This window comes from Phyllobates terribilis, unplaced genomic scaffold, assembly GCF_046119375.1.
Source record: "Phyllobates terribilis strain yellow unplaced genomic scaffold, ASM4611937v1 Scaffold_7__3_contigs__length_470593459, whole genome shotgun sequence".
Classification (NCBI taxonomy): domain Eukaryota; kingdom Metazoa; phylum Chordata; class Amphibia; order Anura; family Dendrobatidae; genus Phyllobates; species Phyllobates terribilis.
The window spans coordinates 289,690,787-289,708,920 of NW_027362767.1; the positions used below are offsets into that span (position 1 = coordinate 289,690,787).

Below are 18,134 nucleotides of genomic sequence, written 5' to 3' on the forward strand. Positions count from 1 at the left end.
AAGGGAGGGATCCCTACAAGAACTAGGGACTGGGATAAAGTTGGACACCTCCTAGCAGAAATTATAGCAGTAAAAGACAAACACACAACATAGAACATAGAGGTCAGAAGACCTAGCAAAACTAACAGAGAAAGGTAACAGAGTACCAAGCTAGCTCAAGAGTAGAAAATACAATGTAGTCCAGCAAGGCCAGGAGGGCGGAGCCGGATTAAATAGGCAAAAATGGTCATGTGACCAGCAATCTAGAAAAAACCTAACAGGAGAGTTCTAACAGTACCCCCTCTTCTAAGAGGATCCTCCGGATCCCCTAGGCCCAGGCTTATCAGGAAACCTCCTGTGAAACGCTCTGACAAGTCTGGAAGCAGAAACATCATCCGCCCTCACCCATGAGTTATCCTCGGGTCCGAAACCCTTCCAAGCGACGAGATACTGCAAACTCCCTCTATACCGTCTAGAATTTAGGATGCGGGAAATTTCATATTCCCCATCCTCCACCACCGGAGGAACAGTGGCAGAGGCGTCACCAACCGACACATTAGCTTTTTTCAACAGAGAAACATGAAACACCGGATTAATCTTCCAGGAGGTAGGAACCTCCAACCTAACAGCAGATTGGTTAACTATCTGAAGCACCTTAAAGGGCCCTACAAACTTGGGACCCAATTTTTTCGAAGGAATCCTCAATCGCAGATTCTTAGAGGACAACCAAACCATGTCACCAATAGCAAACGAAACCTCTTGCCGTTTCCTATCAAAGTACCTCTTAGATTTTTTGTTAGCCTCCTGAAGATTACCACGCACATCCGTCCAAACTCTCTCCAAATCACCGGAAAAACTCTCCTCCTCAGGCACAGCCGATACCAATTTGGAGAATGACCCAAAAGACGGATGTCTCCCAGAACAACAAAAAAAAGGCGAACACCCAGCAGAAGAGGATGTATGGTTGTTAAGAGCAAATTCAGCAAGTGGCAAAAACTCAGACCACCCCTCTTGATTGTCTGCCACAAAGCAACGCAAGAACTGCTCAACATCCTGGTTCTTTCTTTCTGTCTGGCCATTAGACTCAGGATGATATCCGGATGAAAACGACAAATGAACTCCCAACCTGTCACAAAAGGCACGCCAAAAACGAGCCACGAACTGAGGTCCCCTATCAGAAACAATGTCAGTAGGAACGCCATGTAGTCTGACAATTTACTTGACAAAGGCCTTAGCGAGTGTCTTAGCGCAAGGCAGTTTGATGAAGGGAACCAAGTGACACATCTTGCTAAAACGGTTCACGACCACCCAGATGACCGTGAAACCTTCAGAGGGGGGAAGGTCAGTAATAAAGTCCATAGCCAGATGTGTCCAAAGTGCACTAGGAACCTCCAGAGGGCAAAGCAACCCCGCAGCAGGAGCATGCGAAGACTTAGATCTAGCACACACAGTACATTGACGCACCCACTTATTGACTTCCTTCTGCCATCCAGGCCACCAAAAACTGCGACCCACAAGTCTCTTGGTCTCAGAAATTCCTGGATGACCTGCCAACCGAGACTCATGACACTCAACAAACAAATCTCTCCTAAAGGTCCTAGGCACAAACAACCTCCCATGGGGAGTGTTAGATGGGGCATTCTCCTGTGCTTTAAGAATCTCATCTCCCAAAACGGAGTCCAAAGCAGCAATCACAACACCTTCTTGTAAAATGCTCTCCTCCTCCTCCTCAGCACTGACCATGGGAGAAAAGCTGCGAGACAAAGCATCCGCTTTAACATTCTTGGTACCCGGGATGTAAGTAACGGAAAAATTAAACCGCGAGAAAAAAAGTGCCCACCTAGCCTGACGGGCATTCAAGCGCTTGGCAGCATCAAGATAGATCAGATTTTTATGATCAGTGAAAACCTGAATGGGAAATTCAGCACCTTCCAAGAGATGACGCCAGTGTTCAAATGCGAGTTTAATAGCCAGCAATTCCCGATTACCAATATCGTAATTAAGTTCAGTCTCAGAAATTTTTTTGGAAAAAAAGGCACAGGGATGTACTCCATCCTTGCTTTCCTGAGACAACACCGCACCAACCCCCACAGAAGAAGCATCAACCTCAACCAAAAACGGCTTAGTCACATCAGGCTGCATAAGGATGGGAGCAGAGGTGAACCTCTCCTTTAGAAACACAAAAGCTTCAATGGCCTCAGAAGTCCACTGAACAGCATTAGCACCTTTCCTGGTGAGATCGGTCAGCGGTTTGACAATAATAGAAATTTTTTTTATGAATTTTCTGTAATAATTGGCGAAACCCAAAAACCTCTGTATCAATTTCAAACCAATAGGCCTAGGCCATTCCTGTACAGCTTGAACTTTAACCGGGTCCATCTCAAAACCTTCACTGGAGATAATGTAGCCCAAAAAACTAATTCTCTGTACAGCGAACTCACATTTCTCCAGCTTAGCAAAAAGCGAATTGTCAATTAATAACTGTAATACCTCACGTACGCTCCGCCAATGAGACTCCAGATCAGGCGAATAAATCAGAATGTCATCCAAATACACAACCACATTTTTGCCGATCAAAGGTCTCAGGATGTCATTAATAAGATTCTGAAAAAATGCTGGAGCATTGGTGAGACCAAAAGGCATAACCAGATTCTCAAAATGACCCACAGGAGTGTTAAAAGCAGTCTTCCATTCATCACCCTCCTTCATGCGCAACAAATTGTATGCCCCCCGGAGATCAATTTTAGAGAACCACTTGGCCCCCACTAACTGGTTAAACAAATCAGGAATCAATGGCAGTGGGTAAGGATTGCGTACAGTAATTTTATTAATCTCACGAAAGTCCAGACAAGGACGTAAACCGCCATCTTTTTTTTTAACAAAAAAAAATCCAACAGCCACAGGAGACTTGGAAGGCCTAATGTGACCGGCGGCCAAGCTTGTCTGTATGTATTCCTCCAAAGCCTTTCTCTCAGGAATAGTAAGATTAAATAAACGACTTTTAGGAAGAGTCGCTCCAGGGACAAATTCAATGGTACAATCATAGTCTCTATGGGGAGGCAAAATTTGTGACTCCTCCTCTGAAAAAAACTCTTCAAAAATCCTGAATAGGTACAGGTAATTCCCCTTTTTCCACCGCAGCAATACGTCCGTTACAACACTTGTCATAAGACTTAGGGCTCCAGGACTTAATTTCATTAGTAGACCAATCCAGTACAGGATTATGCAATTTTAACCAGGGCAACCCCAATATTACTGGAGAAGGCAAATTATTCAATACTACCAAATCCAAATTCTCTTGATGAACACCATTAATAGTGAGGGGAAACTCACAGACCTTCAAGGGAGAGCCATCAACAGAAACCACAGCTACAGGGGATGACAAAGGTTTAGGTTTTAATGTAAGTTTTTCCAAAAATCCCCCATCAATCACATTCAGAGCAGAACCACAATCCACAAATACCCGAAATTCAATTAATTCTTCCTGAGCTGCGGTAGTAGCAGATAGGAATACTCCCGTAGTATTTAAACAGGCAATACGTGCATAACTGACCATTTTTTTTTCTTTGTTCATACGAAGCACACAGTTCTTAATAAAATGACCAGAATTTCCGCAATAGAAGCACAAACCTTCAGAAAGCCTGCAGTCTTTTTCCTGAGAGCGGGGTGTCATCGTCCCAATCTCCATCGGGTCTCCTTTGTCAGCACAGACCCTCTCAAGACTCGGAGCTGACATAGCAGAGGATTTGCTCTCATTAACCCTTGCACGCAGTCTCCTGTCCACCCGTATAGCTAATTGCATAGCCTCCTGCAAGTTTCCAGGTGTGGGATAAGCAATCAGCAAATCTTTAACCCTTTCACCTAGCCCCGCAAGAAACAGACTTTTCAAAGCTGAATCGTTCCACCCCACCTGGGCAGACCACCAATGGAAGTGAGAACAATATTTTTCCACATTACCTGATCCCTGCCTCAAACGTCTCAATTCAGACTCAGCAGATGAGACATGATCAGGTTCATCGTACAACAAACCCAAAGCAGAAAAAAAACTATCCACTGATCTAAAGCACGGATCACTAGGTTGGAGAGAAAAAGCCCATCCCTGAGGATCCTTGCGCAAAAGTGACATTATGAACCCTATGCGCTGTGATTCATCACCAGAGGATCCGGGTCTTAAACGAAAATACAATAAACAAGCATTTTTAAAAGAAAAAAAATCTTGTTGTTCACCAAAAAATAGATCAGGCAGACGTACCTTTGGCTCCACAAAATGTGCTCCAGGGCAGCTACTCACGTGTTGTTGGAGCTTGACCACCTCCAGAGAGAGTCCCTGCAAGCGTTGAGCCAAATCCTGAACCGAGACCATGATGGAAACTGGGGGTCTTTCCTTAGAGAAATTTTTTAGGCTGGACTTACTGTTATGTTCTGCTACAAGCACTAAGGAAAGACAGAAGATCTGTCCCTACAATAGAACTAAACTGGATCCCTACGATGTAACGGGGAACCTGATCCTGCGATCAGACCCGCTAAAGTCCTCGGCTAGTCTGTACGAAGACCTATAGATGCAAGGGAGGGATCCCTACAAGAACTAGGGACTGGGATAAAGTTGGACACCTCCTAGCAGAAATTGTAGCAGTAAAAGACAAACACACAACATAGAACATAGAGGTCAGAAGACCTAGCAAAACTAACAGAGAAAGGTAACAGAGTACCAAGCTAGCTCAAGAGTAGAAAATACAATGTAGTCCAGCAAGGCCAGGAGGGCGGAGCCGGATTAAATAGGCAAAAATGGTCATGTGACCAGCAAACTAGAAAAAAACTAACAGGAGAGTTCTAACAGTTCGGGTTCGGTTCGGTTCGTCGAACACCGGGATGTTCGTGGAACTGTTCGTCGAACACCTTAGAACACCGTCGAACACCATCGAAGACCATTAAAACCAATGGCAGGCAAACAAAAACACATAGCAACACATAGAAAACACCTTCAAAGGTGTCCAAAAGCTGACAAACTGCTTAGAAGACACTCTCTTTAAAAAAGCCGGCCGGCAATTCAGCAGCGGCATACACCGGTACCCGACAATTTAGACAAGAAGAAATAGAGCATCACACATAGATTAGATAGATAGAAACATGTCAGTCACATATATAAGAAGTACAGTGACAGTGTTGGTTACTGCACTTGGCATTTAGTGTTAAAGGATTTATTAAAAAAAATATTAGTGTTTTCATGCACCGTCTCTTTAAAAAAGCCGGCCGCCAATTCAGCATCGGTACTCGACAATTTATAACAGAAAGAATAGAGCATCACACATAGATTAGATAGATAGAAACATGTCAGTCACATATATAAGAAGTACAGTGATAGTGTTGATTACTGTACTTGTCATTTAGTGTTAATTTTAGAGAATTCTCCCACGCTGTCAGTGACCTGCATGAGGTGAGCTGAGTTCATTGGACATGACCTCGGCTCATCTTTATGCCGTCACAGCCAGACACTGAGGATCACAAGCATGCCTGCGCTTCTCAGTCTCTGCGGCATGGCAAGCTGGATGGCAGCGTTTTGCTGCGGTCCAGCCTGTCATGTGAATATAGCAGAGATGAAGCTGTCGTGGGAACCATGGAAAGGTAAGGATGATGTTGCTTTATTATTTTACTTTTATTGCAGGAGATCGTTGGCTTCAGCTGGAATGGGCGTGATGGTAAGTATGGTTTAATTTAGAACAATAAAGAATTGCGTCTTTATTTCAATTAAAGGACTTTATTCTGGGTGTTGGTGTTTTTTTTAACTTTGACTATGGGGTTAGTAATGGGGGTGTCTTATAGACACCTCTCCATTACTAACCTGGGCTTGATGCCAGCTGGCATTATAAGCTGACATCAACCCCAGCCCTATTACCCCACTGCCACCGCTACAGGGCAGTGGGAAGAGCGAGGCTAAGTGCCAGAATTGGCGCATCCTATGGATGCGCCATTTCTGGGGCGGCTGACGGCTGGTGTTTCTAGCCTGGGAGGGGGTCAATATTCATGGCACCCTTCCTGGGCTATTAATATCAGCCCCCAGCTGTCTGCCTAGCCTTTGCTAGCTATTAAAATAGGGGGGACCCCACGTCATTTTTTTTGGGGGTCCCCCATTTTAATAGCTAGTAAAGGCTAGGTATTCAGCTGGGGGCTCATATTAGTAGCCTGGGAAGCTCCGTGGGTATTGCCCCCTTCCCAGGCTTCAAACATCTGCCCCAGCCGTCTGCTTAACCTCCGCTAGAGACTAAAATTACGGGGAACCCCACGCCAATTTTTTTTTTTAATAAGTCCTTTATTTTAACACTAAATGACAAGTACAGTAACCAACACTATCACTGTACTTCTTATATATGTGACTGACATGTTTCTATCTATCTAATCTATGTGTGATGCTCTATTCTTTCTGTTATAAATTGTCGGGTACCGCTGCTGAATTGCCGGCCGGCTTTTTTAAAGAGACGGTGCATGAAAACACTAATATTTTTTTAAATAAATCCTTTAACACTAAATGACAAGTACAGTAACCAACACTGTCACTGTACTTCTTATATATGTGACTGACATGTTTCTATCTATTTTATCTATGTGTGATACTCTATTCTTTCGGTTCTAAATTGTTGGGTACCGGTGTATGCCGCTGCTGAATTGCCGGCTTTTCATGTTTCACTGTGAGCACTGTTCCCATCGATTTGGGCAACCACTGTAATGCCACAACCACCATGGCTGTGGCATTACAGTGAGTGGCAGACAATCCCTGCATGATTGGTGCTCTAAATAGCGCCAGACATGCAGGACACGCTTTTGGTGCACGAACAGTTATCGAACATAACCTCGAACAGCCAAATTTTTTGCAAATCGTTCGCGTTCGTCGAACGACTCTAACACCGCCCAAAACAGCTCGAATTTCAGATTGGCGAACAGTTCTAGTCGAACACCGCTCATCTCTAATTGTAAGTAGAGATGAGCGGTGTTCGACTAGAACTGTTCGCCAATCTCAAATTCGAGCTGTTTTGGGCGGTGTTCGAGTTGTTCGACGAACCCGAACGATTTGCAAAAAATTCGGCTGTTCGAGGTTATGTTCGATAACTGTTCGTGCACCAAAAGCGTGTCCTGCATGTCTGGCGCTATTTTGAGCACCAATCATGCAGGGATTGCCTGCCACTCACTGTAATGCCACAGCCATGGTGGTTGTGGCATTACAGTGATTGCCCAAATCGATGGGAACAGTGCCAACAGTGAAACATGAAAAGCGGCAATTCAGCAGCGGCATAGACCGGTACCCGACAATTTAGAACAAAAAGAATAGAGCATCACACATAGATTAGATAGATAGAAACAAGTCAGCCACATATATACGAAGTACAGTGACAGTGTTGCTTACTGTACTTGTCATTTAGTGTAAAGGATTTATAAAAAAAAATAATAGTGTTTTCATGCACCGTCTCTTTAAAAAAGCCGGCCGGCAATTCAGCAGCGGTACCCGACAATTTAGAATAGAAAGAATAGAGAATCACACATAGATTAGATAGATAGAAACATGTCAGTCACATATATATGAAGTACAGTGACAGTGTTGCTTACTGTACTTGTCATTTAGTGTAAAGGATTTATTAAAAAAATAATAGTGTTTTCATGCACTGTTTCTTTAAAAAAGCCGGCCGGCAATTCAGCAGCGGTACCCGACAATTTAGAATAGAAGGAATAGAGAATCACACATAGATTAGATAGATAGAAACATGTCAGTCACATATATATGAAGTACAGTGACAGTGTTGCTTACTGTACTTGTCATTTAGTGTTAAAATAAAGGATTTATTTAAAAAAAAAATTGGCGTGGGGGTCCCCATAATTTTAGGCTCTAGCGGAGGTTAAGCAGACGGCTGGGGCAGATGTTTGAAGCCTGGGAGGGGGGTAATACCCATGGAGCTTCCCAGGCTACTAATATCAGCCCCCAGCTGAATACCTAGCCTTTACTAGCTATTAAAATGGGGGACCCCCCCCAAAAAAATGACGTGGGGTCCCCCCTATTTTAATAGCTAGCAAAGGCTAGGCAGACAGCTGGGGGCTGATATTAATAGCCCAGGAAGGGTGCCATGAATATTGGCCCCCTCCCAGGCTAGAAACACCAGCCGTCAGCCGCCCCAGAACTGGCGCATCCATAGGATGCGCTAATTCTGGCACTTAGCCTCGCTCTTCCCACTGCCCTGTAGCGGTGGCAGTGGGGTAATAGGGTTGGGGTTGATGTCAGCTTATAATGCCAGCTGACATCAAGCCCAGGTTAGTAATGGAGAGGCGTCTATAAGACACCCCCATTACTAATCCCATAGTCAAAGTTAAAAGAAAACACAAACACCCAGAATAAAGTCCTTTAATTGAAATAAAGACACAATTCTTTATTGTTCTAAATTAAACCATACTTACCACCACGCCCATTCCAGCTGAAGCCAACGATCTCCTGCAATAAAAGTAAAATAATAAAGCAACATCATCCTTACCTTTCCATGGTTCCCACGACAGCTTCAGCTCTGCTACATCGAGATGACAGGCTGGACCGCAGCAGAACGCTGACATCCAGCCTGTCATCCCGCAGACACTGAGAAGCGCAGGCATGCTTGCGCTCCTCAGTGTCTCGCTGTGACGGCATAAAGATGAGACGAGTTCATGTCCAATGATCTCAGCTCACCTCATGCACGTCACTGACAGCGTGGGAAAATTCTCCTGCACTCAGCGCTACAGCGTGAGAATTTTCCCACGCTGTCAGTGACGTGCATGAGGTGAGCTGAGATCATTGGACATGAACTCGTCTCATCTTTATGCCGTCACAGCGAGACACTGAGGAGCGCAAGCATGCCTGCCCTTCTCAGTGTCTGCGGGATGACAGGCTGGATGGCAGCGTTCTGCTGCGGTCCAGCCTGTCATCTCGATGTAGCAGAGCTGAAGCTGTCGTGGGAACCATGGAAAGGTAAGGATGAGGTTGCTTTATTATTTTACTTTTATTGCAGAAGACATTGGCTTCAGCTGGAATGGGCGTGACGGTAAGTATGGTTTAATTTAGAACAATAAAGAATTGTGTGTTTATTTCAATTAAAGTGTAAAGAGAGGAGAGAACAAGGCGCAATGGGTGACTCAGTACCTGATGAAGGTGGCTGTGTCCACCGAAACGCGTTGTGTGTATATTAATAAATCAGTCCTTTTAATATTTTTGCCCTGTTATTGGCGCTCTGGTACCGCTATTCATATCCATTTATTATTTCAATTAAAGGACTTTATTCCGGGTGTTGTGCTTTTTTTAAATACTTTACTAGAAATTCATGGCGGTCATGTCTAATATTGGCGTGACCCCATGAATTTCGGGCTTAGGGCCAGCTGATAATGCCAAGCTGGCCCTAACCCCTTTATTACCCAGTGAGCCACCGCACCAGGGCCCTGGATGAGTTGGGTACAGCGCCAGAAGATGGCGCTTCTATGAACGCGCCATTTTCCGGGGTGGCTGCGGACTGCAATTTGCAGCGGGGGGGACCCAGAAAGCTTGGGCCTCCCTGCGCTGCAGATTCCAGCCCCCAGCTGCCTAGTTGTACCTGGCTGGACACAAAAATAGGGCGAAGCCCCACGTATTTTTTTTTAAATTATTTCATGAAATTCATGAAATAATTAAGAAAAAAAGGGCTTCCCTATATTGTTGTGTCCAACCAGGTACAAATAGGCAGCTGGTGGTTGGGGGCAGCCCATTCCTGCCTGCTGTACCTGGCTGGACACAAATATAGTGCGAAGCCCCACGTCAATTTTTTTTTTAATTATTTCATGAAACTAGATGGTGCCCCGATTCTAACGCATCGGGTATTCTAGAATATGTATGCGGCAGACCCGGCGCAATCAGCAGAGCGGTGTTTAAATTTGGCGCCAAAATCGCTGACTGGTCGCGGCCAGCAACCGCGACCAATCAGCAAAGCGGTGTTGAAATTTGGCGACTATATCGCTGATTGGTCACGGCCGGCGGTTGCGACTAATCAGCAGAGCGGGGTTTAAATTTTGCGCCAATAATGCTGATTGGTTGCGGTTGCGACCAATCAGCAAAGCGGCGTTTAAATTTGGCGCCAATAACGGTGATTGGTCACGACCGCGACCATTCAGCAGGGCGGTGTTTAAATTTGGCGGCAACAATGTTGATTAGTCGCGGCCGGCGGTCGCGACCAATCAGCAGAGCGGGGTTTAAATTTGGCGCCAATAATGCTGATTGGTCGCAATCGCCGGCCGCGACCAATCAGCAGGGCGGTGTTTCAATTTGGCGCCAAAATCGCTGATTGGTCGCGGCCGGCAACCGTGACCCATCAGCAGAGCGGGGTTTAAATTTGGCGCCCGCGACCAATCACCGATTTGGGCGCCAAATTTAAATATCGGCCGCAACCAATCACCTATCTTGGCTCCACATTTAAACACCGCTGTGCTGATTGGTCGCCGACGCTGGGCGCGACCAATCACCGATTTTGGCACCACATTTAAATAGCGTCCGCGACCAATCAGTACAGCGGTGTTTAAATGTGGAGCCAAGATGGGTGATTGGTCGCGGCCGATATTTAAATTTGGCGCCCAAATCGGTGATTGGTCGCGGGCAGCGCCAGCGACCAATCAGCGATTTTTAACACAAATGTCCGGACCTTTGTAACACCATGCGGATACTGTGGGGACATCAGCGGCTAGGGTGTGAAGGGAGGACCGGAGAGCGGCGCTGGGGGTCGGGATACTTCTGCTGCGAGCGCCCGCTCATGTCCCGGGTTCTCGCAGCGGAAGTATCCGCACAGGCAGCGCCGCTGACATCCATGCGGCTAGGGCGTGAAGGGAGGACCGGGGAGCGGCGCTGACATCCAATTGGTCGCGGCCGCTATTTAAATGTGCCGCACAAATCGGTGATTGGTCGCCGTCTTGACCGCGACCAATCACTGATCTTGCCGCCAAAGTTAAACACTACTGTGCTGATTGGTCGCGGATGCTGCCCGCGACCAATCACCGATTTGTGCGCCAAATTTAAATATCAGCCTCATGCACGTCACTGACAGCGTGGGAAAATTCTCCTGCACTCAGCGCTTCAGCGTGAGAATTCTCCCACGCTGTCAGTGACGTGCATGAGGTGAGCCGAGCTCATTGGACATGACCTCGGCTCATCTTTATGCCGTCACAGCCAGACACTGAGGAGCGCAAGCATGCCTGCGCTTCTCAGTGTCTGCGGGATGACAGGCTGGATGGCAGCGTTCTGCTGCGGTCCAGCCTGTCATCTCGATGTAGCAGAGCTGAAGCTGTCATGGGAACCATGGAAAGGTAAGGATGAGGTTGGTTTATTATTTTACTTTTATTGCAGGAGATCGTTGGCTTCAGCTGGAATGGGCGTGATGGTAAGTATGGTTTAATTTAGAACAATAAAGAATTGTGTCTTTATTTCAATTAAAGGAGTTTATTCTGGGTGTTTGTGTTTTCTTTTAACTTTTACTATGGGGTTAGTAATGGGGGTGTCTTATAGACGCCTCTCCATTACTAACCTGGGCTTGATGTCAGCTGGCATTATAAGCTGACATCAACCCCAGCCCTATTACCCCACTGCCACCGCTACAGGGCAGTGGGAAGAGCGAGGCTAAGTGCCAGAATTGGCGCATCCTATGGATGTGCCAGTTCTGGGGCGGCTGACGGCTGGTGTTTCTAGCCTGGGAGGGGGCCAATATTCATGGCACCCTTCCTGGGCTATTAATATCAGCCCCCAGCTGTCTGCTTAGCCTTTGCTAGCTATTTAAATAGGGGGGACCCCACGTCATTTTTTTGGGGGGGGTCCCCCATTTTAATAGCTAGTAAAGGCTAGGTATTCAGCTGGGGGCTGATATTAGTAGCCTGGGAAGCTCCATGGGTATTACCCCCTTCCCAGGCTTCAAACATCTGCCCCAGCCGTCTGCTTAACCTCCGCTAGAGACTAAAATTACGGGGAACCCCACGCCAATTTTTTTTTTTAATAAATCCTTTATTTTAACACTAAATGACAAGTACAGTGATCAACACTATCACTGTACTTCTTATATATGTGACTGACATGTTTCTATCTATCTAATCTATGTGCGATGCTCTATTCTTTCTGTTCTAAATTGTCGGGTACCGCTGCTGAATTGCCGGCCGGCTTTTTTAAAGAGACGGTGCATGAAAACACTATTATTTTTTTAAATAAATCCTTTACACTAAATGACAAGTACAGTAACCAACACTGTCACTGTACTTATTATATATGTGATTGGCATGTTTATATCTATCTATCTATGTGTGATGCTCTATTCTTTCTGTTATAAATTGTCGGGTACCGCTGCTGAATTGCCGGCCGGCTTTTTTAAAGAGACAGTGCATGAAAACACTATTATTTTTTTTTAATAAATCCTTTACACTAAATGACAAGTACAGTAAGCAACACTATCACAGTACTTCATATATATGTGACTGACATGTTTCTATCTATCTAATCTATGTGTGATGCTCTATTCCTTCTTGTCTAAATTGTCGGGTACCGGTGTATGCCGCTGCTGAATTGCCGGCCGGCTTTTTTAAAGAGAGCGTCTTCTGAGCAGTTTGTCAGCTTTTGGACACCTTTGAAGGTGTTTTCTATGTGTTTCTATGTATTTTTGTTTGCCTGCCATTGGTTTTAACGGTGTTCGACGGTGTTCTAAGGTGTTCGACGAACAGTTCGACGAACAGTTCCTCGAACATCCCGGTGTTCGACGAACCGAACCGAACCCGAACACTACGGGGGTGGCTCAAAACTAATTGTAAGTACACAGTGCTATATAATATGATGGCTGCAATATATTAAGGGGATAAAAACTTTGGTGGGAGAGCTTCTTTAACTATGCTGCATGGTTAATGGCGTAAAACAAAAAACCTAGACTAGCAGGTTCTGGATGCTTGCCCAAATCTACTGATTTACATTACATTTTAAGACCACAACTTGACTTCCACTTTAAAGAAATCTTGAATACCTATTGAGATTTTAGGACTGAATCTGAGAAACACTGATATGTAGACTATTAAACCATGTTTTTTGTCATCCCCCAGGATTCTTGTCTCTTGTGGTGCTTACTTTTCTGTGCTTCACAAATCTATGGCCAATATCTGCTATCTACTTTACCTGGATTTTATTTGATTGGGAAACACCAGAAACAGGTAAAAAATACGATATTGTGTTAAAGGATTAATAGCGAACCTCTCTGATAACATATAAGAAAAATACACCATCTGGGCTAACAAAACTGTCCATCCACTGCTTTCATTGCCTTAATGGGCAACCAAATCTTAGCATGACATAGTAATGATGTGCCATTACATTATGATCAGTGGGGTCTGACTTCTGGACCTCTCCACCGCGATGTTTTAGTGATATACCATCACTGCCTTTAGTGGGTAAAGCCATTATTGGGAAATTCTCAGTCCATTAATGTTACACTAAGATAAAATATAAAACCAGGAAAACTGATAACCTGTTGGGTTTTCATTGTTTATCACAACTAACACTGGTATTGCTTCGCCACTTATTTGCAAGTGCAATTATCCAAATAAGTGTCACATTAATTGCAAACTATGGTACGAAAGGGAGATACCAGAGCAAGCTCCACCTCAGCACTGAGAGCTCTACTGACCTGGCATGTGTTTCTCCATCCCATCCACAACGCCCCAAAACATCGACAACAACCAGAACATGACCACTAAAATAAAAGCAGCGTGCAGAGGTCAGTCTTATCCCTGCTGCATGCAGCCTCAGACTTGCAAAGTGTCTGTATGTCTTCAACTCAACGTGCAATGGTTACGTGGTTTTCATTGTGCGCTTGTGTCACTCAATCTTTTGCTCTAAGATTGCAGTCAGACGGCCATATTACTCGTGTGAGGATCGCATCACAATCCTCGGACTGGCTGTCGGCTATCCTGACCTGAGTGTGACAGCTGCATAGAAATACATTCTCAGATTAGGAGAGCCGACGGCCAGTCCAAGGATTGCGATGTTATCCTCTGGTGAGTAAGACGACCGCCTGATTGTGCCCTCAAGCTGACATGACACCAAATTTCCCAGCACAAATGGCATACATTATTAAATACATCTATTAGGCCTCATGTGGCTGATGTACTTACTTCGAAATTCCATGTCAGAATGGATGTGCAATCTCCATCTTAAAAAGAGTATTTTATCAGTTCAACTATAGAATGAAATAGCTCATGAGACCAAGTGTATTCATTCTCCAGCCACCTAGTCTGCAGCTTGTTCTGAGCAGTGTGAGATTTCAGTAGCAGCAGGGAGGAGGGACACTGAGGATCTGTCAATCAGGTTAGGTAGGTGGAGATTGAATTTAAATTTTCAAAAAGAATTGTACAACCATTCTGATATGAATTTTCAAACCAATCTGATTGTATCTCAGATATCTATTTTCTATGTATGCAGTTTAAATGGTGAAATCTGAGTTTTCTTAAGCATTTTTATTGCACAGAACATATTCATACTATTTAACCCTTTATTGGGTTTAGCTGATATATGCTGTTCGATCCACGGGCAACATGCATCATTACAGGCTGTATGATTTCAGCCATGTTCGTTTGACTCTGAAACACTGCGTCAACTACTTTAAAAGTTGCCGGGGACAAGCGGCATGGGAGTGATGGGTTTCTTCCTGTGGGCATGTAGAGGAAGAGACCTGTGAGCCACTGGCAACAGAAGAGGAGAAGCTGCCAGGGAACGACCTGTCAGACTAGTCACTGTGCCACATGGTTCCTAGCGGCTTCTAAACTAAATTTTTCTCCGAAATGCCAAGGAGTCAAATATACATGGCTGAAGTTGTGCAGCTCGTGGATCCAAACCACGTACCAGCTGTCAAGTTTCTTTTTTTAGGCAAGTACATATTTTCTAATCTTTTATATACACCACTCAAACTGCTGTGACCTATTTTATTTTATGCCTTTCCTTTATGACAAATAAGGCTTTTCACCACTATTTACCAAATACAGTTAGGTCCATATATATTTTGACAGATACAACATTTTTCTAATTTTGGTTCTAGACATTACCACAATGAATTTTAAACAAAACAATTCAGATGCAGTTGAAGTTCAGACTTTCAGCTTTCATTTGAGGGTATCCACACTAAAATTGGATGAAGGGTTTAGGAGTTTCAGCTCCTTAACATGTGCCACCGTTTTTAAAGGGACCAAAAGTAATTGGACAATTGACTCCAAGGCTATTTCATGGACAGGTGTGGGCAATCCCTTCGTTATGTCATTCTCAATTAAGCAGATAAAAGGCCTGGAGTTGATTTGAGGTGTGGTGCTTGCATTTGGAAGGTTTTGCTGTGAAGTAAACATGCGGTCAAAGGAGCTCTCCATGCAGGTGAAACAAGCCATCCTTAAGCTGCAAAAACAGAAAAAACCCATCCGAGAAATTGCTACAATATTAGGAGTGGCAAAATCTACAGTTTGTTACATCCTGAGAAAGAAAGAAAGCACTGGTGAACTCATCAATGCAAAAAGAGCTGGGCGCCCACAGAAGACAACAGTGGTGGATGATCGCAGAATAATCTCCCTGGTGAAGAGAAACCCCTTCACGACAGCCAACCAAGTGAACAACACTCTCCAGGAGGTAGGCGTACCATTATCCAAATCTACCATAAAGAGAAGACTGCATGAAAGTAAATACAGAGGGTTCACTGCACGGTGCAAGCTACTCATAAGCATCAAGAATAAGAAGGCTAGACTGGACTTTGCTAAAAAAAACATCAAAAAAAGCCAGCACAGTTCTGGAAGAACATTCTTTGGACAGATGAAACCAAGATCAACCGCTACCAGAATGATGGAAAGAGAAAAGTATGGTGAAGGCGTGGTACAGCTCATGATCCAGAGCATACCACATCATCTGTAAAACACTGCAGACGCAGTGTGATGGCTTGGGCATGCATGGCTGCAAGTGGCACTGGGTCACTAGTGTTTATTGATGATGTGACACAGGACAGAAGCAGCCGAATGAATTCTGATGTATTCAGAGCCATACTGTGTGCTCAGATCCAGCCAAATGCAGCCAAACTGATTGGTCATCGTTTCATACTACAGATGGACAATGACCCAAAACATAAAGCCAAAGCAACCCAGGAGTTTATTAAAGCAAATAGGTGGAATATTCTTGAATGGCCAAGTCAGTCACCTGATCTCAACCCAATTGAGCATGCATTTCACTTGTTAAAGACTAAACTTCAGACAGAAAGGCCCACAAACAAACAGCAACTGAAAACCACGGCAGTGAAGGCCTGGCAGAGCATCTAAAAGGAGGAAACACAGCGTCTGGTGATGTCCATGAGTTCAAGACAAAGGGTTTTCAACCAAGTACTAGAAATGAACATTTTATTTACAATTATTTAATCTGTCCAATTACTTTTGGTCCCTTTAAAAACAGGGTGGCACATGTTAAGGAGCTGAAACTCCTAAACCCTTCATCCAATTTTAATGTGGATACCCTCAAATGAAAGCTGAAAGTCTGAACTTCAACTGCATCTGAATTGTTTTGTTTAAAATTCATTGTGGTAATGTCTAGAACCAAAATTAGAAAAATGTTGTCTCTGTCCAAATATATATGGACCTAACTGTATATGGTAAGTTTAAGTTTTTTTTTAGCAATATTGGCCTTTTATTGTTTAAGGCGTATAGAAGGGTTGGGTGGAATTCACAAAGTGCACGTTCTGCCTTCTTTATTGCAGCCACAATAGGAGGAGAACAGGAGCGGAGTCTATACAACAATCTCACTGTGGCTTCTGGGAGGCAAAGAGCGGACATTGTGCCCCCCCCCCCCCATACTCAAAGTAGGTAGAGCCGTACACCAGTTATGGTGTATGGAGCTAAGCAGTTGTTGCAGCACAGTTCTGCATCTGTTTTCTGCAGAAAGACAGCCAAATAGGAGAATTAACACTTCTATAATATTTTTGCAAATTCAATTTTCAGTTTTGTAAAATGAAAAAAAGGAAAAATGTTTAGTTACTCTCTAAAGGAATGAGGTCTCCAAACACTAATTTCATGCATCCAATGACACTGCAGTAACACTATATGTTGTATGCCATTCTTTCTATCTTTATGGTCAGGAATGGATCACCGAAACATATTTTTGTTGACACCTGCTGTATTTTGTCCTGCATGTCCTAATCTATTGAAGTGGTTTTGGTTTAATGCCATTGACTATTCTTTGCTGATCTATAGGGGGTCGACGTAGCGAATGGGTGCGGAATTGGTCTGTCTGGAACTATTTTCGGGACTATTTTCCTATTCAGGTAAAAAAATCACTAAAATATGAACCGGCTAAAGAGTAAAAAGAAAGATAGATGTAAAGGTTTCAGTTCTCAGGCAACAAGCTACAGTTTCATGCACATCAGAATGACGTTCATCTGCAAAGACACAAAGCACCATGATCTAAATACATATTTTTTTTTAAGTACTTCTTATTTTTCAAGTATCAGGAAATTTAGCAAAGTATTAGAAGTAATAAAAATCATGTTTGGAGGTCATGCACAGACAGCAAAACCACATTGCTTAAAAAAGCCCCTATAAAGATAATGCAATATGAATGTTATATTATAAAACATTATAAAATCATAAAACATCTTTCGCAGTTGTGTTTCCTATGTAGCCAAGTCCTACTATGCAGCTTTATATATTGGATTTAAGTGCAACAATCTCATATGCAGGCCAGGGTCAGACAGTCATCTGAAAAGTCGTCGATATTCATCCATCCATCCATTGTCGTCCATGTGCTATCCATGTGTCCGTATTTTATGTCCGTTAGACAACCGCATTGCACCCATTTTTATATATCAGCATTTTAAAATGTAAATGATCAAAACCAGTTTCCTAAGTTAATAATGACAATGTATCCATAAAAATCAGATACGATATGGATGATCCAATTTTTTTGCACAGCCATATACTCGAATGGGTAAGTCTCATCCAAAATACGGAAGAGAATAGCGCATACAGCAACTCTATTTACACGCACACTTGGTTAGTGAAAAACAACCTATCATCTGAACAGCCCTATTGAATAACATTGGTTCTCTAGTACTGTCCGACTTTTTATCAGTCAGCACACGTTCGTATAGTAC

At 43.9% G+C, this 18,134-nt stretch overlaps 1 protein-coding gene across 1 annotated transcript in view; it reads left to right on the top strand.

Moving 5' to 3' along the window:
- LOC141154655 (diacylglycerol O-acyltransferase 2-like) overlaps window positions 1–18,134 on the top strand; it is a 69,513-nt gene that overhangs the window by 32,231 nt on the left and 19,148 nt on the right. Inside the window, exons 3-4 of the mRNA XM_073640934.1 lie at window positions 13,072–13,179; window positions 17,236–17,306. Of these exons, the coding sequence (XP_073497035.1) occupies window positions 13,072–13,179; window positions 17,236–17,306 (179 nt within the window). The remainder of the gene's footprint in view (window positions 1–13,071; window positions 13,180–17,235; window positions 17,307–18,134) is intronic.